The sequence below is a fragment of the Vollenhovia emeryi genome, unplaced genomic scaffold, assembly GCF_000949405.1.
Source record: "Vollenhovia emeryi isolate VEMERY1.0 unplaced genomic scaffold, V.emery_V1.0 DF939231.1, whole genome shotgun sequence".
Lineage (NCBI taxonomy): Eukaryota > Metazoa > Arthropoda > Insecta > Hymenoptera > Formicidae > Vollenhovia > Vollenhovia emeryi.
This window is the reverse complement of record NW_011967135.1, coordinates 603,959-623,787: the sequence shown is the minus strand read 5'-3', so window position 1 is coordinate 623,787 and position 19,829 is coordinate 603,959. Positions and strand designations below refer to the sequence as shown.

At 41.0% G+C, this 19,829-nt stretch overlaps 6 protein-coding genes across 7 annotated transcripts in view; 2 read left to right on the top strand and 4 right to left on the bottom strand.

The window, feature by feature from the left end:
- Positions 1-174: 174 nt before the first annotated feature.
- Positions 175-1,650, bottom strand: LOC105560435. Its single transcript, XM_012009561.1, has 4 exons — positions 1,572-1,650; positions 1,384-1,461; positions 1,174-1,262; positions 175-422 (listed from the first exon to the last, which is right to left on the bottom strand). The coding sequence occupies exons 1-4, from the start codon at positions 1,648-1,650 to the stop codon at positions 225-227; spliced, it is 444 nt and encodes a 147-aa protein (XP_011864951.1). The 3' UTR covers positions 175-224.
- A 2,360-nt stretch (positions 1,651-4,010) lies between these two features.
- Positions 4,011-6,917, bottom strand: LOC105560434. The gene is made up of 7 exons (XM_012009560.1): positions 6,836-6,917; positions 6,041-6,305; positions 5,549-5,675; positions 5,100-5,230; positions 4,613-4,759; positions 4,365-4,541; positions 4,011-4,280 (listed from the first exon to the last, which is right to left on the bottom strand). Exons 1-7 carry the CDS (start codon positions 6,915-6,917, stop codon positions 4,166-4,168), a joined length of 1,044 nt encoding a protein of 347 aa, XP_011864950.1. The 3' UTR covers positions 4,011-4,165.
- Positions 6,918-8,310: 1,393 nt separating this feature from the next.
- On the top strand, positions 8,311-9,802 carry LOC105560425 (putative methyltransferase C9orf114 homolog). The gene has a single exon (XM_012009548.1). It carries the CDS (start codon positions 8,580-8,582, stop codon positions 9,687-9,689), a length of 1,110 nt encoding a protein of 369 aa, XP_011864938.1. The 5' UTR covers positions 8,311-8,579; the 3' UTR covers positions 9,690-9,802.
- On the bottom strand, positions 9,705-12,185 carry LOC105560426 (ribulose-phosphate 3-epimerase). Its single transcript, XM_012009549.1, has 4 exons — positions 11,728-12,185; positions 10,338-10,445; positions 10,044-10,265; positions 9,705-9,957 (listed from the first exon to the last, which is right to left on the bottom strand). The coding sequence occupies exons 1-4, from the start codon at positions 11,962-11,964 to the stop codon at positions 9,844-9,846; spliced, it is 681 nt and encodes a 226-aa protein (XP_011864939.1). The 5' UTR covers positions 11,965-12,185; the 3' UTR covers positions 9,705-9,843.
- A 115-nt stretch (positions 12,186-12,300) lies between these two features.
- On the top strand, positions 12,301-14,176 carry LOC105560423 (protein FAM173B). Of its 2 annotated transcripts, XM_012009545.1 has the most exons (5): positions 12,303-12,385; positions 12,449-12,545; positions 12,625-12,797; positions 12,894-13,085; positions 13,696-14,176. In XM_012009545.1, exons 2-5 carry the CDS (start codon positions 12,479-12,481, stop codon positions 13,843-13,845), a joined length of 582 nt encoding a protein of 193 aa, XP_011864935.1. In that variant the 5' UTR covers positions 12,303-12,385; positions 12,449-12,478; the 3' UTR covers positions 13,846-14,176. The 2 variants fall into 2 exon arrangements, with proteins under 2 accessions (XP_011864934.1, XP_011864935.1); XM_012009544.1 differs by having other exon boundaries at positions 12,301-12,545.
- A 94-nt stretch (positions 14,177-14,270) lies between these two features.
- The window catches only part of LOC105560424 (sodium-coupled neutral amino acid transporter 9-like), an 11,956-nt gene continuing 6,397 nt past the window's right edge, over positions 14,271-19,829 (bottom strand). The window contains exons 4-10 of the mRNA XM_012009547.1: positions 16,008-16,165; positions 15,771-15,935; positions 15,646-15,702; positions 15,387-15,563; positions 15,074-15,276; positions 14,882-14,986; positions 14,271-14,763 (exon numbers count right to left, since the gene is read on the bottom strand). Of these exons, the coding sequence (XP_011864937.1) occupies positions 14,353-14,763; positions 14,882-14,986; positions 15,074-15,276; positions 15,387-15,563; positions 15,646-15,702; positions 15,771-15,935; positions 16,008-16,165 (1,276 nt within the window). The 3' untranslated portion in view covers positions 14,271-14,352. The remainder of the gene's footprint in view (positions 14,764-14,881; positions 14,987-15,073; positions 15,277-15,386; positions 15,564-15,645; positions 15,703-15,770; positions 15,936-16,007; positions 16,166-19,829) is intronic.

Here is a 19,829-nt window from a genome sequence, read left to right as displayed (position 1 = left end):
GTGGGTGTGTATTCGCGAGGTATAGGAAAGTTTTGTTAGTATTTAATTTCAGATTATATTAATTCTTTACTTAAAAATGAGTAAATCAGATAAAGTCTGAATCGATTAATTTTTTAAAAACTCTAATTTATACATGTATTTGTATAAAAAGTATTATATTGCTATACAATTCATGTGATACTAAAACAAATGTACAATTTAATATTAAAAACACGAAGACGTCTCTAAATGGCACGTCGTGCTTGCTGATGAAAGAGGCAGAAGACTTGCAGCCAATTGTACAACGTAAACGCTGCTTGCAATATTTCGTTGCGTTTAACGTGCAAACCGTCCAGGAAGAATCTCACGAAGAAGACAATCATCTCCACGATGATAACGCAGAGTTGCATGAGCAACCATGGCGTGTGCAACATGGGGTATTCCTGTTAAATCCAAGATATACATGGTAATACCTGCCTCACCTCTTATTTACGGATAGAGTAGACGACTAGACTTTGTGAGTCGAATAGTCCTCTACCATTTTGCAATCTTTGCAATAGTGATCGGGTTATTAACTATTTAAAACCGCTATCTTAGCCGGGCTTACCACCCAAAAACCGCGCTGCGAGATGCGGCCGTCCCGCAATCAGCGTTGCTAGGCGCACGGGGAGTTATTTATTATACGTAGCCCTTATTATTTAAAAAAACTAGAATTTATTTAAAAATATCGTGAAATATCAAAACTTGCGGTACTAAAATAGGGATTATGGACACACGGCCTTGTCCCTAAATAAGAGGTGAGGCGGGTATTACATGACACCCTATACACAGGGTGACTCTGAAAGACCTCCCATTAATTATGTAGCGTTGTTTCTTATTAGAAACTAGCAATGAGTCGAAAAGTCCTGAACCATTTTTCTCTACAATGCTTAATAAAATAAATTGTTAAGTAAAGTCGAACGAATTAGCGTCGATCTTTAGCCGGGAGCCCGTCAATAAACTACTTCTTCACTCGGTTTTTAATAAGAAACAACAATATGTAATTAGTGGGCGGTCTTTCGGAGTCATCCTGTATATTTATTCAGAAGTAATAATTACGTTTTTAATAAAATTGTGAATTTTAATACCGTAATTTTTGATATTTCACGATATTTTTCAATAAATTATACTTTTTTAAAATAATCCTTTACGTACCTTAATGGCGCCTAACATAATCAAAGTATAATGCTCGATTCCCAAGATTGACGTCATCAACTTCACATCCCTCTCGACAGTAAAAGGCACTGCAATTTATTATCTAATGATTTATAATAATTTCTTGGTTTGTTGACATTGCCGCAGATGTGCAATTGATATCATTTTCAGCTACTTTCGAATACTGTTTCATGACGCAGCAATTGTTACCTTCTCGATTGTTCCTATGGCGTGACGATGTCCTGGGAATCTTGTAATTTATTGTGCGTATTATGTCAAAAGCCGTGACTACCTGACAAAATTTTGCATTAATAGTGCGTGGTGCTTAAATGTTTGCTTCTTTCTTATTTGGCGTATTGAAATCATTAAATTAGCAGGATGGGAATATTACGATGGACTAACGGTCCCAATGAGGCCCAAAATGATCACGTATAATGAGCTACCCATTATGTAATGATTGCACAAGGAACAAACCATTCGTTCGATTCTCTGCAACGAAACTGGTATTATTACAACGGATAACTGTTTCAAAAATCTGCGAGAAATATTTAATTACAAAGTGTCCACCACGAGTTCTAAAGTTTCGTCGGCTGTAAAAGGCCATAATTCACTTTGTATCCTAATCCCTGGTCGGGAAAAATTCCTTTATCAAATCAAAATGCAAGTGCAGAAATGCAATAACGTTAAATAGTTCAATAAATAAATGTTTTCAACGAATTATGCTTGCATGTCTACTCTTCACCAATTTTCGAGGTTTGTTTTCACGTCTGACAGTGCTTTCGATAAATCGCAATTCAATAACATCGATTTATTAATGTACAAATGACTTTAACTTTATCAAACACATATATTCGATTTATGTAAGTGTAAACATATGCTTGATTTATGTGACTTTTCTAAATTATGTTAACGTTGTTGTTTTACACGTGACATTATATACAAAGAGATAAATCGCGTAAATCGATTATAACATCTGCATAAAGTCATAAATCGAAGTCAATAACATGAAGTTTTGCTACTATTGCGACATAATACAATTCTGTTTTTTCTTTTTATCATCATTACATTTATCAATCAGTTTTCTTTTTTAGCCTATATTCTTTTCTGTTTCTACAATCTTTATTTCACTGTATCGTTTTGCAAATCTACCAGTTTGTTTTTACTTTTGCTACACATTACATATTTATATTATTTATTACTTACAAAATAACACGCAACAACACATAATATATAATGTATGTACATTTTGAAATACACTAATACGTTTCTCTAATAACAAAATATACTGTGGTTTATTAATCACCATGGATGATCGACCAAGTCGCGCTCAAAGCTGTTACGAAGGTTATCCGGAAAGGATGAAAGTTTACAAAGAACGCCGAGCAAAAACGGTACTTTATACCATTGACATATTAAATTTCATGTAACATGATGCCCATTTTTCAGCTGCATCGCGTATATTTTACACTTGAGATAAGAATTAAAAGCATTATAGACAAAATATACGAAACATTCATTTTTATACATAAAAATGTACCCACATAAGCCCTTCGTATTTCTTAAGAATAGAAATCCGATACGCCTCCGTATATTCAATTTTTCGAAAGACTGGTTCTCTTCAACTTTCGCACGACCGATTCCACTTTTTTTTGCAGTTGTTTGAAGCTAAAATATCACCTCTCCTATGTAAGAATCATTCCGATAATTTCCAAGTAATTAGGAAGATTGAGAAATCGTTGGAAAAGAAAACGTTCATTGAGAATGAAGGTTTCAAGATATTCCGAGCAATGTCGTTGGCATTATCGATATTGACGTTGTGCTATTATGGATTAACGGAGTACCACGTTTTGCAAAATGGATATCTCCATCGCAGTTTCCCCCCTAGAAAAATCCCCTCCATCGTGACATTTAGTTTCGGCTATTCCGTCTCGTACTCAATAATATCAGCTGTTACGGTTGGAATGCTCGTTTATTCCATTATCATGGTAAATAGGACTATTACTGTGTTATTACAAATAATATGTTACCTTCCTTATGCTTCAATTTTGTATTTACTTCGTGTGTTTCGATTGTTATGCATTTCAGAAGCGGCCGCAATTTAGTTTACCTTTTATAGGCTTCTTTCTGAATGAGCTGATGTGTGATGTCTGTGACGTCATCATAACGAGTTGGTATCTCTTCGAATATCTTCAGATACATACAGCGTTGCTTTACACCGCGGGGCTCCTCCTATTGATCTGTAAATATCTTTATCCTTGTTTTATTTCTTTCTTTTGCGGTAAAACGTAACATGAAATTAATGCGGGCAAAAATGTGATATTTCTATTCACAATAAAATCAAACTATCTTCTCCGTACTAATCAAAACATACATAGAATTAATGTGGAATTATTTGATTTGATTATTACTTTACTTTTTTTTTAAATATTCTATTAAAAAACTTTGTATCGGATACGTGAGATTTATCTTATTTATCTATTATTTATTTCATAGTTTATTGGCACGTTTTATTTGCTTTTACGCAATAAATGTTTTTATTATATGTCAAGTTTTTTATATTCAGTGACAGAAACATGGACATGGCTGGGTGTGGTGTGGCTCTACGAACACCGAAACCTCGAAACACATTAGATAACGTGATAAATATCAGAGCATGGAAATCGATGAAAATTGTAAACGAATTTCTGATTATTCTTCGAATTTTATATTTCTATGCACATACACACACACACAAACACATTTTCCCCATAACTATTGTTACAAATTATAAATCCATGATATTTTTTAATTTAAAAGAAAAGTTTATTTCTAAAATACATTTTTTTCATTCCGTATTAGTGCCACTTTTTCTCGTAAAAATGCAATTATTGCAGGTTCTTTGACAAATTTTTCTTTTCTTATATTTATAGGTTTGGTCTGATTATATAGATTTTATGCGCCGGAGATTAGGTGGCGTGCATACCGCAGATAGTTTTATAAATAAATTTTTGGATTATAACGTAAGTTCCCAAGATTTTCCGGACGTGTACACAGTAGGGCAGTCAAAAACGTTGACCGAACACTGCGACTTTAAATCAAGTACTCGTACTTCGGGACATTTATCAATCCTAAAAGAAACAAGTGTTCAAAATGGAGTTTAAAATGGATGTGACAATATTTTGTGCATTTGTGTATTTCGTACGTATATGTACCTAGGACAAAATTTATCCAATGCGTCCTTCAAACTATAAATTTCCGTTGCATTCTTGGATATTTCCCGCAGTAACAATCCTAGAAACGCCTGACAATGCACGTCTGTCGCTTGCAAGTCGATCGTTGGGTCGATCGTAATCAATTCGTCGGGCGTGCAATCGCGTTTTCCCACTTTACTGTAGAAATAAAATAGAGGCACTGAAAATCGTATCAATTTATCGTCTAATTCGTTCATCCGTTCACTTACTTCCACCGAGATTTATTGATGATTGACAAATTACAATATGCACTAGGGTGCATTGCGACTCCGGGGAAGTTCCAAAGCAGATATGCTCTTGCTGCCATTAGCAACGATTCGTTACTTAAATTTCTTGCAACACTCGATAATTCCGTTCTAACAGACAAAATTAACGTAAAGAATTATTTAACGCCAATAATTGATTAACAAATAGTAGAAAATTGCTTGACGACGCTTGGCTGGCAAATTCTAATTAAAGAAATTAATGCTATTAGAATGTAATTTAGTACAAAAATTGAAATAAATAAAAATAGACTCAATTTTAAATGGGCCAAAGAATTCGTGAAGCGACAATGTGGAAGATCTTAACTTATATGTATAAGTGCAGTGCTTCCAGAATCATTAAATGTAATAAGGATTAAAGTAGAAAACTGCATTGAAAGGTTCGTGTATTATTCCGTGTATTATTCACATTATTGTGCAATAATCTTATTACTTGCTAAAGAATTCGTCGATCGGTAAGTCAGCAATGTGGATATTGGCGTTTTGGGTTGCCAGTGCCATTTTAAGATAAACTTCCGATGTATTCGGCATACTAGAGGCACGCATCAAATTGATTAAGTGTATCTGCCAAACATTAACAGTGATTATTCTTAACTACTATTGCATTTTTTAATGAAAAAAGATAAGATAATAAAGTCTAAGTATGCTTTGTCCAAAAGGTAAGATTTATATAATATGACAACTTTTAAATACTTTTTATCTTATGTTATATGTATAAGTGCAGTGCTTCCAGAATCATGAAATATAATATGGATTGAAGTAGAAATGCATTAAAAGGTTCGTGTATTATTCCGTGTATTATTCACTTGTTTTTATTCACCATGTTTTATTAAAATTGCCTTGTAAATAAAAGATAAATAGAATTAAAGAATTTTGACATACGTTTACGTTTGGTTGTTCTCTTGCAGCAGCTTCAATATAGCAAAATTCTTTCCCGGACCAGAGCTGTGCAGCTTCCTTCACGAAATAGACATTAAAGGAACATTTATCCTCGGAAATTTTCAATCCACTAGATTAAAGATATAAATAAACGAATTGTAATAATTTATATACAATCCTATTTAAAAAAATCAAATTATTTTATTGTTAAATGGATATAAATCTTAACATTGATTAAAAAGCATTGAAAAGCATCTCAATATAAATTAAAAGACAGTTAATTAATTAACCCTAAGAGCATTAGAAGTGAATTGTAAAGATAATTACTTTTTTATTCATTTTCCTTATATTTCATATTTTATTAAAATCTAAATTAAATTAAAATTAATATTATAAATTGAAATAAATTGAAATTAAAATTCTATTTGTTTATTTAATATTACTAATCTTTGTTAGTTCTCTAAGAATAAATTTTTGGAATTATTAGTGATTATATACCAGCAGTTAACATCGCTTGCTATTGGTGAGCAAAATATCACTGTGACAAAGACAAAAAGCACAAAACTGCTAGTGACTAGACACGCTGCCATGAACGAGCTGAAAAGATCATTCGGCCACCTTCTTAATTGATTTGCGACGCCTTTAAGCATCAAGTTATGTCGAACAGTTCGAATCTGATCTTCGACGTATACATACGGAAGATCATCGATTCCTTCGTTTTTGTCTTCATCCAAGAAAGGAAGTCTGTCCTCATTAAAATCTGAGAATTTCCAAATTTTTTCTCATCATCGTTTTATATATAATCTTTTACATTGCGAACATTACTTTTATTGTAAACATGATTTTACTATTATATAAATTTGTTTTTTTATCATAAAGCTTTACAATTGAATTATGCAGAGACTGGAGAAAACTTCTACAAAGAATTCGTCTTTTCAACGTGATACACAAAGACTGATTATAAGAACATTTTATAAAATTTTAACTTTCGAAATGTAATATTTCGTTAAGATCATATATTGGGTCGTTTTATGAATAATGCGGTATAAAAAAAAGAGCTTGATTTATTCTTTAGCTTAAAACCGAAAGACTCTCATCGTTAAGGAATTGAAAATTTAAGAATAAGATGGCAAGATGTTGTAAATAATAAAGAAAAATATATTTTGAATTAAACTTAAGAAATGTCAAATGTATTTGTTTCATTTTAAAAATATCTTTAGAAAACCGTATTACACAGGATGATCTTAGAACATATATAAAGGGATAAAGGGACTCAATACATTTGGATACTTGCGTTCGGTTTTCCGCATTCCACTAGTTTTATCGCACTGCACTTTTGATTCTCGATCAATGACGCTTCAAGTCCCGTCATTTATCGAGTGAACACGTCGTAGTAAAGCCAAGTGGATTTAAATGGAGTTGCAGCGACGTTGAGAAATTGGTGAGGTGTCAATATTGTGCAATTCAAACGTGTCAGACTTTCGTAAGTTAAACGCGAATTTAGCTCGATAAACGTTACATACTTCAAGCCTCAATCACATTTAACATCGTTGTTTTTTTTTAAACGTATCTGTTCAGAAAACATTGTGTCATATACTATACAATTACGTCAGACCTAATTAGATTAGACTATAAGGGGTTTAACACATGTTCATATGTAATTTTATGTCATAATGAAAAATTGTACATATTTTTATTGTATATCAAGTTTTTAGTTTTACTATGTAACTTCATCTCTCTTTCTAGATTTTTTTATATATTTCACAAGAATTTGTGAATGAAATTAATTAAGTTATAAAAATGTAAAAACGTAATTTAACGCAAACAAAAGGGGACCGCCGATAAGAATTCGGCGGGGGTGGTGGAGGGCCTCTACAAGTTGGTCTGTGTTTATCGGATAAAAATTTAATTCAAATCTAAAAGAGAGACATCATTTCATTTACAACCAGAAAATGCAAAGTTATAATAAAATGTAGAAAACCAAGCTTATCGAGAACGATCTACTACAAATGTTAAAAAGTAGTACGACGTAGCTTGTCAGCAAGTTTTTATATTTTGCAATTATACATACATATAATTTTAATTTATATGTCAGCAACGAAAAAATGTGAATTCCTAGTAGTTGATTAACGATAAAAAGAATTGTTAGACGACTTCCCAGTGAGAAATGATTCGTCAATCGACGTCGAAACGACATCGAATCGACATCGACGCCGTCGAATTGACATCGATTCGACGTCGTTTCGACGTCGATCGACGAATCATTTCTCACTGGGTTTAGGCTGGTAGATGGTTTCTTTATTTAAATCCGACATTTCGACCATACGGGTTGTGGTCCTTCTCAAGGAATTCAACAATCTACAAGTTTAATTACAGGACATTGCAAGTTAAAAGTATGTTGGCCACAAAACGAAATCAACGCAAGTCAATACAAACAGAGTAAAATTCTTTTCGAAAATTTTACTATATTACGTCATGATATTAAACTAAGAAACACAGAAGTTTGACATCCACTTTTAGTTTAATATCAATGATTACTCCTGTTACGAAAAAGTAATAACCTTCTCGTGTTACCGACATGTCATGCATGCAGCACAGAACACAACCAAAGGTTGGGCACTGTATTACCCGCTTAAAAAATATGGGCGTATCGGCAGTGCTTGAGCAATGGGTGTAGCGGAGTAGTTCTAAAAATGAAAATATGTAAGGCGCTGGAAACAGCTGAGCGAAAACGGTATCAAGTGAAACGCCGGTGAACGCCGGCGTGGCCGCTCTCAGGTTTCTCTCTGGTAAAACTATAAAAGTGGATTAAAATTGTCAATTCAAAATTCAGTGGGGAAAATCATAAACGTGGCGAACCAATCAGAATCTGGATACACCGCATGTCCAGCCTCTGATTAGAGGGTCTGTAATGTAGACGAGCCTTAACATCGTGGACATCAAAGTGCCTTGGAGGTTAGATCGTTTCGGTTTCTAGAATCTTGGGGCACACCGCCGGTTTCGTCAAGTCAGCGCGAGCCTAAGAGCGGACGCAATGTCGGCCGCGAAGCCCGAGAATTGGAGAGAGTTCAACCGTAAGCGGAAGGAACAACGAAAACAGTGGAAGGAGTCGCAGCTATCGAAGAAGGCGAGGAAGGAGGAGCTCGAGAGGGAATCGAGTAAAGAGGCGCGGGAGTGCGCGGAAGGTGACGGCAAGTGCGAGCAGAGGGACGTCTGCACCGTCAGCATCGCGGTGCCCGGATCGATCCTCGACAACGCGCAGTCCCCGGAGCTGCGCGCCTACCTGGCGGGGCAGATCGCGCGGGCCGCGTGCATCTACCGGGTGGACGAGATCGTGGTGTTCGACGACAAGGGCGAGGTGACGGAGGACGAGAGGCGGAAGCTCAGGAAGGACGGCACGCTGGGCGAGGCCAGGGCCGGGTGTCTGCAGCTGGCCAGGATACTGCAATACCTCGAGTGCCCGCAGTACCTGAGGAAGCACTTCTTCCCGATCCACAAGGACCTGCAGTACGCGGGTGTGTTGAACCCGTTGGACGCGCCGCATCATCTGAGGCAGCAGGACGAGTTCCTGTACCGGGAGGGTATAGTCACCAACAAGCCCCTAAAGGCTGGCAAAGGGTCTCAAGTGAACGTAGGATTGTTGAACGAGGTTCATGTAGACAAAGTACTGATGCCTGGTTTAAGGGTAACAGTGAAGATCCCAGCGGAACAACCAAACCGGAAGAAGCTGAAGGGTATTGTTGTACCGCCTAACGTGCCGCGCGCGGAGACCGACGTCTATTGGGGCTACACTGTCAAGCTGGCCAAGAATCTGACGGAGGTGCTGACAAATTGTCAGTACAAGGGAGGGTACGACCTGACGATCGGAACGTCCGATAAGGGAACGTCGATCGACGAGATAGAGACGGAGAGCCTGGAGTATCGCCACTGTCTCGTAGTGTTCGGAGGCCTCGCCGGACTGGAAGCCGCCGTGGACGTGGATCCGCACTTGGACGTCAACGATCCGTCGCTGGTGTTTCATAAATACGTAAATACATGCCCGTGCCAGGGCTCGCGAACAATCAGGACGGAGGAGGCTGTCCTCCTGACTCTAGCCGAGTTAAGAACTAAATTAGTGGCTAAGGGAAGTACAAAGCAATCCTAAGAAACAAGATAATGCTGCGAACAGATAGCCCTCACGTTGTATTACTGTATCAGAAATACAGTACTCTGTACATATATTTTCACATGTGTATATAAAATGTTTTTCCGCAGGAATGCTTCGCGTATTTGGTATCCCCAGTCGTCGTCTCTCTCTACTATGTCGAATGGCCCAGATAACAGTTTACCGTGTCCCTAAAAATCTTGATCACTTTAGCTTGATCGGCCGCGCCAATGACAGCCGTGCCAGATACGATCATATTAGCGCCTGCCTGAAGAGCAACAAAAGTGGCGATTCAATTTCTGCGTCTGCCTTTCGGCACGTTCGCACGTTGCAGCAGTCACCGACAAGTCGTACCTTTGCGCATGCCTCAATCGTAGTCAGTCCGACGCCACCGTCGACCTCGATGTCCAGCCCAGGATAAATCTCCCTCAGCCACGCCACTTTGTCCAACATCGGCTCCATGAACCTCTGCCCGCCGAAACCGGGCTCGACGGTCATCACCAAAATCATGTCCGCTAGGTCCGCGTAGTGCCTCACCATCTTGACGGATGTCTCAGGCTTGAACGCTAAGCCAACCTGTTTTTTTTAATTTATACCATTAGTTATAAGTGTTAAAAGCAAGCGTTAACTTTTTCAGAAAGCGCCCACCTTCATTCCCGCCTCCTTTACTTTCCTGCAGACCAGAGGAATGTCCTCCACCGGTTCCACGTGGAACGTGTACTGGTCCACACCGGCGTCGGCCATAGGCTCGATCCACTGTAATTATTCGTTCTCTTTTTATTCCGATTGAATTGTCAATTGGCGGGTCTGCTCTGTAAAATGCTCTGTAATCGCTGTATCTCTCGTACCCGTAAATTACTTCTTATCCTTTTCTAATTTTTAAAATTACAAAAAGAAGTAAGTTGAACCGAGATTAATGTCAATCTGCATTGACACAAGCCAGGATTGGGAAGTAACTCGTTACGGTTACTGTTTTGTGGTAACTCTAACTTAACTTCGTTACTTTTTCTCCATCTGTAACTGTAACTTAACTCGGTTACATTTTTGCGATAACTAGTAAATAATTTAATAGTTGCTTTATATATTTTTTACACCTCCACAAACAAATCGCATTAGGATTGCATTTGCGCGTAAACGCCTCTATCGACACTTCACGATTCAAATGCAGCTTTGATAGTTTAATTTTCATTGCAAGAAAGTAACTGCAAAGTAACGATTCGTTACTTTTTGAGTAACTGTAACGCGTTAATTTTCAGAATTGATAACTTGTAACTGTAATCAGTTACATTTTTAGCGAAACTTGTAACTGTAACTTAACTCAGTTACATTTCTTCGATAACTATAGTAACTAATTTAATAGTTGCTTTATATATTTTTTAAACCTCCACAAACAAATCACATTAGGATTTGTATTTGCGCGTAAACGCCTTTATCGACACTTTACGATTCAAATGCAGCTTTGATAGTTTAATTTTCATTGCAAGAAAGTAACTGCAAAGTAACGATTCGTTACTTTTCAGAATTAGATAACTTGTAACTGTAACTACATTTTTAGCGAAAGAACTGTATCTGTAACTAGATACTTTAATTAACTTTTCAACCCCGATAAAAGCTACGTAGCGCTGTAGAGTAAGGGCCACTACTTCCAATGTCTGTTAACTGTTGAAATCGACTATTCTGAACAGTTAACGGTCAGTTGGACTTAACAGCCATTGGAAATGGTGACTCCAAGAGAGAAAGAGCGATGAGCGAAAAGAAAAAAGAAGTTAAAGAGTTGCAGAGCTTGCAGAACACAAGTTGCAAAGCTGAGGCCCCGGTTTCACCGGCGCTGTTTAAGCCTAGCTTCATTCGTTCTTTGGCTCTTTCCAACTGTTGCTCTAGAAAGAGGCAAACGTGAATGAAACTTAAGGGTAAGCGACGTTTGGTGAAACAGGACCTTCGTCCCGTGACGGTGTAACCGGGCGTTACAGAGCGTACTTGCTAAGACTCGCCTCTCGCTTCCGAGAGGTAATTCGCGCTCGAGAACTCGCGTGTATACCTGCTCCGGATTGGACACCATCATGTGCGTCTCGAAGAAGGCGTCCTTTATCTTACTGCGTAGACACTTGACGAGCGGGTGGCCGAACGTGAGGTTGGGAACGAAGTGACCGTCCATCACGTCCAGGTGCAGGTAGTCCGCGCCGCTGTCCAGCAACTTCTGCGACTCTTGGTGAAGCTGCGACAGGTCGGCGTTGAGGATCGACGGGCCGATCTTCGCGCTCAGTCTCCTCGCCATGCCGTGTCTCGGAGCGCGTGTCAGCGAGCGAATCCGATGCCGTAGAGGGAACGCGCTTGAACACGTGCGTCGGTTCCGCCCGCGGAACAGATCGGAGTAAAAAGATGTTCAGCGCGTGTGTTACGCAAAACGAGAGACACGCGATAACCCTATGTTATTGATCGCGTCGTAATGTCGCGAGGGTCGTGGGTCGTAGACGACGTAGGCTGGTTCTGATTCAATGCTGATTGGTCGAATCTACGACTTGCGACGCTACGATACGATCAATACAGAACCGGCCTAACGCGACTGGCGGCTTCTCAGGTCAGGTTGGTCTCGATCTCTGCCCAGCACGTGGAGGACTCGTAGAAAAGGACCATGCGAGACGCGGGCGATCGTCTGGGAGGCGCGAGGCTTCGAGTATCGACGCGGATTCAAGCTTGTACGTACACATTTGACATTGTAGAGCGCTTTAAGGTCTAAATGGTTACCTCGCGACGTAAAGGAGCTGCGTTAGCGATAGGCTGGGATCGAAATGGAGCAGCTTCCTACCGAGACACGAAGGTCGTCGAAGATCGGCCTGTTCTTCGTCGCAGCCACAGGTTCGTTGACGTTGCTTCTGATTAATGAGGAGTCATCTCCGTCGACTTTTTAACAAGCCGGCTTTCCCTGTACCGCCAGGCGGGATCGCGACGGCGATCAGCGTCGTGTGCTTCTCATTTGTGAGCCCTGCGGTTCGCAAGGTATGCCTGCCGTACGTGCCGGCCACGTGTCAGCAGATGAAAAACGTTATTCGAGCGTTGGACGGCCGCTCCGGCTCGCTGATCGACCTCGGCAGCGGCGACGGACGTATCGTGAGTATTGATAATCGCGCGAGGGAAGACAAATCGCGGGATAAACTTTTCCACCCTTCCGACGGCAGCGAATGTGAAGATGTAACTTTTAAATAGGTCCTCGCGGCTGCGAAGCGCGGCTTTAAGGCCCGTGGCATCGAGTTAAATTCCTGGCTGGTGTGGTATTCGAGGCTTCAGGCGCTGATAAACGGCTTGCCGCGCGAGACCGCGGTGTTTCTCAAGCAGGATTTGTGGAAACATCATCTGGGAAGCTACGACAACGTTGTTGTATTTGGCGTAGATCAAATGGTACGATTAATAGTCGTCGCAACACTTCAGAGAAAGGGCAGGATGGCTGTCTTTTAAGACGCAAGACATTTATTGTACGTTACTTTAAGACAGAGGTTTAAAACGTAAAGCAATCTTGAGAGTGCAAGACAATCATTCTATTTAGGCCTTAAGGCTGGTATTACATTTCTCGTACAATACATATTTTAAGAACATTGATTGGCTGGAGAATAGAAGACTTCTAGATACTCGAGAACTTTATTATCCTGAAATCGATCAACATGGTTGAAAAATTAGTTGTACGACAAGTGCGTCGATTGATCGTAGGATAGAAAAACATTCAAGTATCTAAAAATTTGCTATACCGCAGTCAATCAACACGCTTGAAAAATTTGTCCTATGACAAATGTAACAGTAGCCAAGGGTTGGTATTACACTTGTCGTACGAAAACTTTTTCAAGCGTGTTGACTGACTGTAGAATAGAAAATTTCTAGAGACTCAAGAACTTTTCTCTACTGCAGCCAGTCACCAACTTCAACACGCTTAAAACAACTTTCGTACGACAAATGTAAATAGTGCCCGAAAAGAGAGTAAAATATATGTATATAAAGAAATAGTTGTCCTTTACAGATGGAAGATATCGAAAGCAAGTTCAATAGCGAATTGCAGAAGGATGCTCTTGTAATCGCATGTAGATTTCCTCTTCCTAACACGCGTCCTGTTACGACGATTGGACACGGAGTCGACACCGTTTGGGTTTACAAGATACCTCCGAGCTGAATTTGAGGTATACATTTAGATTGAATAAGTTACAGTAAGAAATATAAAAATAATTGTGTTGTTGTACATTTAATACTACGTGCGTTTACTGCAGTACATAAGGTATGTAACATTAACGATCTTTGTGCTCACAGATAAGAAAATAAATCTATCTGTCTTAGATTAATATATCGCGAGAAGTTAAATAAATTATATCATTTATTACGTATACAAAATAGCTTAATACATTACTTTCTATTATATTGCCTTAAATCTCAATATATTTTTCAAACTTATAAATTTCTGTTAACATAACAGACTACTCAATGCAATAAAGACTGCATTTTGCGTCTAACATGTCTTTACCCGCTGTTACTTAAATCTATCTTTTCCTCAAAGTATAATTTTCGAACACTATAGGATTCTCTTAAAGCGTATAGATATGTATACGCAATTGCACTCGTGAAAAATTAATGCTAAATGTCATATAAATGCAATTGCACAGTCCACAAGATCTTAATTATGTGATCAATGATCCGTGATGAAGAACTGAGCGATGAGATTTGAGATTCCGACAAGGGGTATTCCTAAATGGAATAATACCGAGCACGCGCTTAGCTTTCCTTCTTTCTTCAAGATGGACAGGTGCAATAAACTCGGGAACGTGAAAACGTAGATGAGCCCGCTTAAAGCGCCGGTGTACCTGACAATAGTTCCGATGTAAGGTACAAACGTCGCGAAAATGATACATATGGAAACCAGCATGAGATTAATGAAGAGCACTAAGCCTCTGTTAGACGATCCTTTGTGTATCCACGACAGCAACTGGATACGTAGCATGTAAGCGAGCAGAGGATAGACTGTCACCAGTTGGAACAGTAGCACTATGCGAGCGCCTAATGTGAGGCCGTCCCATTTTTGAAAATTATTCAATAGATTCTGCAACGAAACCGGATCCGCAGTTTAAAAATCACAGGACAACTCTCGTGTCACGTCATATCAAATGTTTCAGTTAAACGCCATCGTTTCTCTACGGAAGAATGTTGTGCGTACTCACGTCTTCTATGCACGACTTAGGCAGTGGGAAACACATGAAAAACGTTACTCCGACGATGATGTAAGTTAACGTGACGAGGATGTAGGCTATGGTCAAATCCCGCCCCTGAAAATAAAATCGTCTCCGTTTAATCTCCGCAGGCGGCGGTCTGTGTATGTCGCAAGAGAAAGAATCGGATGTAAAGTAACTAACGTTTTTTTCTTGATCGCGATTGTTTTGCATTATGTTGATCACGATGTTGTGGATGAAGAACGACATTGCCAGTATTCCGGTGAGCGCCGGAAACGTGGGCCGTATTGCCCAACTCATTGCCCATTCGACTTGGTCCATGTTGATGCCCCACGACGCTGACTTTATCACGACGAAAACAATCAGATACATGACTGACGCCGTTCCTGCGAGATATGTTAAAGACTTGTAACGCGAGGGATTTTTAATTAGAGTTGCATACACGATGAGATATTAAGGGTGCACTCGGATGGTACACATAAAGGTGTGTACTCACCGAGAGAGTTAAACTTGGTGAAGAATGTCGTGCTGTTAAAATTTAAAAGGGGAAATATCAGTATAGCCAAGAAGACAGGCACTGTGTTGCGTAGATCCCAGGCCGGCCCCAGCGCATCGAACGTTTTCTCGTAAGTCACAATGGTGTCATTGTCTCGGATCTCCCTCGGGCACAGAACTGCAGTCCAAGCGATAAGCAAATCAAATTAAACACGTTATTCTCGTGGAATAAGTTAAAAACTCGGTATACCTATATGTACCTTCTTTGTGCGAAACGTTCTCGGACGCCGGACGCGCTGGCCAGCCAGCTACGTTATCTGCAAAACGAACACCGATATTCCAAGATGATCGCGCCAGGGATCGCGTTTGGTGCGGGAATATTTACCGTAAATAAAATTGACGCTATTGTACAGGAAGTTGGCCATCAATATCCAGTAAGCTATAGTTGCACCCAGCAGTACGGCGATACTGAAGATCCTAGCGGTGTGTTCCGCCCATTTGCCGAGGTATATCCGACACAGGTCCAAGACCTCTACGTTTGCTCCGCCACCTGCGCGATTGATCGTAGAATTATTAATTACGTCGAACGTTAATAACTTGGCGAAACGGAAGAGTCTTTTACCGTGATACGCGTGTGCAACTATGAGACGGTAAGCGGTGTACAGGCACAGACCGCTCATCAGCAGGATGAGGATGATCCCCGGAAAGAACCCGGCCATCGCGATTCCCCATGGCATCGTCAGCAACGACGACCCCAGTATTGTGTTCCATATTGAAAATCTAAAATATAAAAATTACGTCAAACAAGTCTGTGACGTTCTCGCAGAAAGGAAACGCGATTTTACGGGATTCCGCATTCTCTGATAGACCTATTCTAATTTTTACTCGAGAATCAGAATTGTGTTCAACGATGGGGAATATTAATGTAATTAGGAATTTTCTTTTACAAAATGTGAAGGATTCGCCATCGATAATGCGCGAACGTTGCTCGTCTCGATGACTAATTCGACGTAAAAATATTAACGGAGCCTAATCTGTCTTCTGCACGATTGTGCATTTGAGTAACGTTACGTGAACGTATCTCCATTTCGAACCTACGTAACGAATATATCGCTCGTTATTTCGAATTGTCGAAATATCAGAGAAGGAAAGTGGCGATCGAGGTCGGCGGGGAATTTCTAATCGTTCATAGTAAAAATGCGAGTCGGCTCGGATATCCTCTGCGTACCGTTTATCAGCGATTTCCTCGTGAATAATGTGCACATTACGTTACGTTCGTGCATACGCAAACATTTCTCCGATAATCGACACTGTGCGCTCTCGGGCTCGTGAAGAAAAAAAAGAAAAGAAGTCACTCCTATCTGTCTTCACGGGAAGAGACTCGCTTGCGCATCAGAATGCGCATTATCGTCGTGCTTCTATCACCCGGTTATCTAATACGAATCCCATGGTCGTATCATAGATAGTCGCACGGGCGACATGTGGATCAAGGACGCAATCTTTATCCTGCTGCTGAACTTGATTCGCCATTGTAAAGGCCGCATACGCAAAATCATGCGTAATTATGCGTCTCCTCTCGCGCGACCACGAGATAAGCGCGTGCTTTCGGAGTATTTTCGGCCAAGACGCACTTTCGGACGCGGGCAAAAACATCAGCCGATATTTCACAAACGTGTCTCCCTCCTCGTTCTAATTTCTTCTGTTTACCCGTCCAGATCGAGCCGGATGGAGACCCAATTTCGTCGTTCGATCGAAAACCGACGTGCTCTCGCTCACTCGCACGGAAATACAGAATCAATTCTAGACACGTCGGAAGTAATTTACTTTTTGTTTATTGATTGATACTTGTCGCGTTTTTATATCTCTCAGTTTTGCCGCGTCGTCTTTAATCTACCGCTTTCGCCCGTTGCTTCTCGTCTTTTTAAAAAAATAGATCACGTCTATCGTGGAAAAGAGCGGAAAGGGTTGAAGAATAAAGGAAGGGGACAAAAGTGTTGTATAAATGAAAACTAGGTCACATCTATTCTGCGATTAATCGACGCATTTGTCGTACGACAAATTTTCAACCGTGTTGATTGATTTCAAGATAGTAAAGTTCTATCCTGCAGCCAATCAACGTTCTTAAAAAATCAACTAATAAGAATTCTTCAATGTCGCCAGCGATAACTAACAACGTCAGTGCTTTCTTGGCCATACCTGGCGTTTTCAATAATACAGAAAATTTATCGCGAAAAATATTACCTCAACCAGGGCTTGAACCTGGACCTCCCTACACTCTAGGCGGGTGTCACACCAGGGCTGTGTTCGGGGAGACGCTATTTAGCGCTATGAGCGTACTCTGTCCTTGTTCAACTTTTGCAAGTAATAAGGACAGAGCACGCTCGTAGCGCTAAATAGCAACTCCCTGAACGCAGCCCAAATCGACATTTTACAATGTGTATGAGATATTTGTATTTTCGGATGAAACCTTTCTTAAATATCTCTGAAAGCTTTCTGTGCTGTATGGGTTCCTGATAGACGGCAATCGTATCTGGACGTGAGACAAGTCATATTTTTCGCGCGCTTACCGAATTAATACGATTTAATTTGTCGATTAATACAAGTTAATCAAGGAAACCTGTCAAATTTGTCAAAAATATCAAAGCATAATTAAGAAATGTAATATAGATTCTGGTTTGTCTGTTTTTTATTAAGACATATGCTCATTATAATTATTATTCAAGTTTAATTGGAGCATTTTCAAAAGCTTGATCAATATAATTTTATTATTTCTTAATTGTATTATATACTGTATTATACAATTAAAATATAAAAAATTTAATCAATCAAGTTTTCGAGATGTCTATTAAAAATTTAGTAGTTAATATAAATAACGTAAAATTGACCGAAAGTTGACCTATAATTGCCATAAAGTCGATTTCTAATCGCCATAAAGTAGACTTCTAATCATCATAAAGTCAACTTCTAATTGCCATAAAGTCGACTTCTAAGTAATTTTTCGACTATTAGTTGACTATAAGTTAACATTCAGCTTGACTTTGGAGTCGACTTTAGACTTCTTCTGCCGACTAATAGTCGACTTGGTGCTGTTTGGGATGCGATAAAGGCGGAAAATTCAATTTAATTCGAGGCTTGAACTCGTCGCGCGATTCTAACAATAATCCCGGTTTTCGACGTTGTTTAACTTTGATTTTACAATTAGTTTAATTCATCCTTCGTCTTTCCGAGGGGACAGTTGGAAAGAGACAAAGGCCCGTATTCTGAATCCCCTTTTGTCGATAAAAGCGCCCCTAAAAGTGGCTCGTAGCCACTCGGCGGGCTTATTAGCTACTTCCAGAGGCGCTTTTATCGACGAAAGGGGATTCAGAATACGGGCCAAAGGGCGAATTAAACTAACAGTAGGATCAAAGTTACGTGACGCTGGTGAAAACCGGGGTTCCACTTTGGACGCGCTTCTAAGCGTCGCTCGTCCCCGTTTTAACATTTGCCGAGCACAAGAACGAGGCGATTTCACGAACGTCGCGACGCCAAATGGAACGAGCCCCGTCGCTGACAGACGCGGGAATCAGTTTTGCGCGCGAATCGACGTCGAAATCCAAGAATCCCCGAGTCCGTCGCGACGCCTGCGAGGCGCGCAGCTCCGGTGCGCGCGCCCGGCGGCGGCGGCGGCGCGGCGGGTTGCCGGCTAAGGGCATTCACCTTCTCGGGGCGGTCGTCTGTTGCCCGGGCAACAGACAGAGCGGTAACCCCTTCGGGCGTCCCGTCGCGCCGCGCTTCAGACGCTCCGCTCCGGACGTCGGCGCGGCGCGGCGCGGCGCGAGGTCTCGCGATCTGGCGCACCTTCGTTCCCGCGTCTCGGAAACGGAGCGGTCGTCGCGTCCGCGGCTCCGTATCGGCGAGGTAAAGAACCGGGCTCGAGGGAACGAATCGAGAGCGGAGCGACGACCGCGTCCTCGTTTCGCAGACGCGGGAACGGAAGGCGCGCGCGGCCCCGAGACAGAGAGAGAGAGAGAGAATCTCGCGTCTCGCTCCGCGAGTCACAGTCTCGCGTGTGACACCAACGCCAGGACGCCGCGGGATGCACGACGATCCCGGCGACGGGGAGACCCCGCGAGGTCGCCGCGGCTACGACGGTGAGTAAAACGCGTCTCTTCGTCCCGTCAAAGGCGCCCGGCCACGCGCCGTCACGTATTTAGGTTATATCAGTCACATGTAGACGGCGGCGCGCCGCGCGCGCGCGCGCGCGTGTGTGTGTGAGTATGCGCGCGCGCGTGCGAGAGAGCGGCCGCCCCGCTGCGCCTCTCGTCTCTCGGCTCGCGCGCGAGGATTCGATTAGAAGCGCGATTGACCCGCCGATTTCGCGAGCCGCGAGCGAGTGCCGCGGAGATCTGTTTACGCTAACTGATAATTGAGAGAAAACAGTTACGACATTGATTGTCCACCC

Coding starts and splice junctions, on each gene's coding strand:
- LOC105560426 (XM_012009549.1), bottom strand. CDS start 11,964: ATGGCGAGGAGACTGAGCGCGAAGATCGGCCCGTCGATCCTCAACGCC. Junction 10,446..11,727: donor TGGTGTCCAATCCGGAGCAG/GTATACACGCGA, acceptor GAATAATTACAG/TGGATCGAGCCTATGGCCGA. Junction 9,958..10,043: donor CGATTGAGGCATGCGCAAAG/GTACGACTTGTC, acceptor GTTGCTCTTCAG/GCAGGCGCTAATATGATCGT.
- LOC105560423 (XM_012009544.1), top strand. CDS start 12,479: ATGGAGCAGCTTCCTACCGAGACACGAAGGTCGTCGAAGATCGGCCTG. Junction 12,798..12,893: donor GCAGCGGCGACGGACGTATC/GTGAGTATTGAT, acceptor ACTTTTAAATAG/GTCCTCGCGGCTGCGAAGCG. Junction 13,086..13,695: donor TATTTGGCGTAGATCAAATG/GTACGATTAATA, acceptor TGTCCTTTACAG/ATGGAAGATATCGAAAGCAA.
- LOC105560435 (XM_012009561.1), bottom strand. CDS start 1,650: ATGGTTTGTTCCTTGTGCAATCATTACATAATGGGTAGCTCATTATAC. Junction 1,462..1,571: donor GGGCCTCATTGGGACCGTTA/GTCCATCGTAAT, acceptor TTTGTCAGGTAG/TCACGGCTTTTGACATAATA. Junction 423..1,173: donor TTATGTTAGGCGCCATTAAG/GTACGTAAAGGA, acceptor TGGATTTAACAG/GAATACCCCATGTTGCACAC.
- LOC105560434 (XM_012009560.1), bottom strand. CDS start 6,917: ATGACGGGACTTGAAGCGTCATTGATCGAGAATCAAAAGTGCAGTGCG. Junction 6,306..6,835: donor ATGCGGAAAACCGAACGCAA/GTATCCAAATGT, acceptor GGAAATTCTCAG/ATTTTAATGAGGACAGACTT. Junction 4,281..4,364: donor TTGGATAAATTTTGTCCTAG/GTACATATACGT, acceptor TGTTTCTTTTAG/GATTGATAAATGTCCCGAAG.
- LOC105560425 (XM_012009548.1), top strand. CDS start 8,580: ATGTCGGCCGCGAAGCCCGAGAATTGGAGAGAGTTCAACCGTAAGCGG.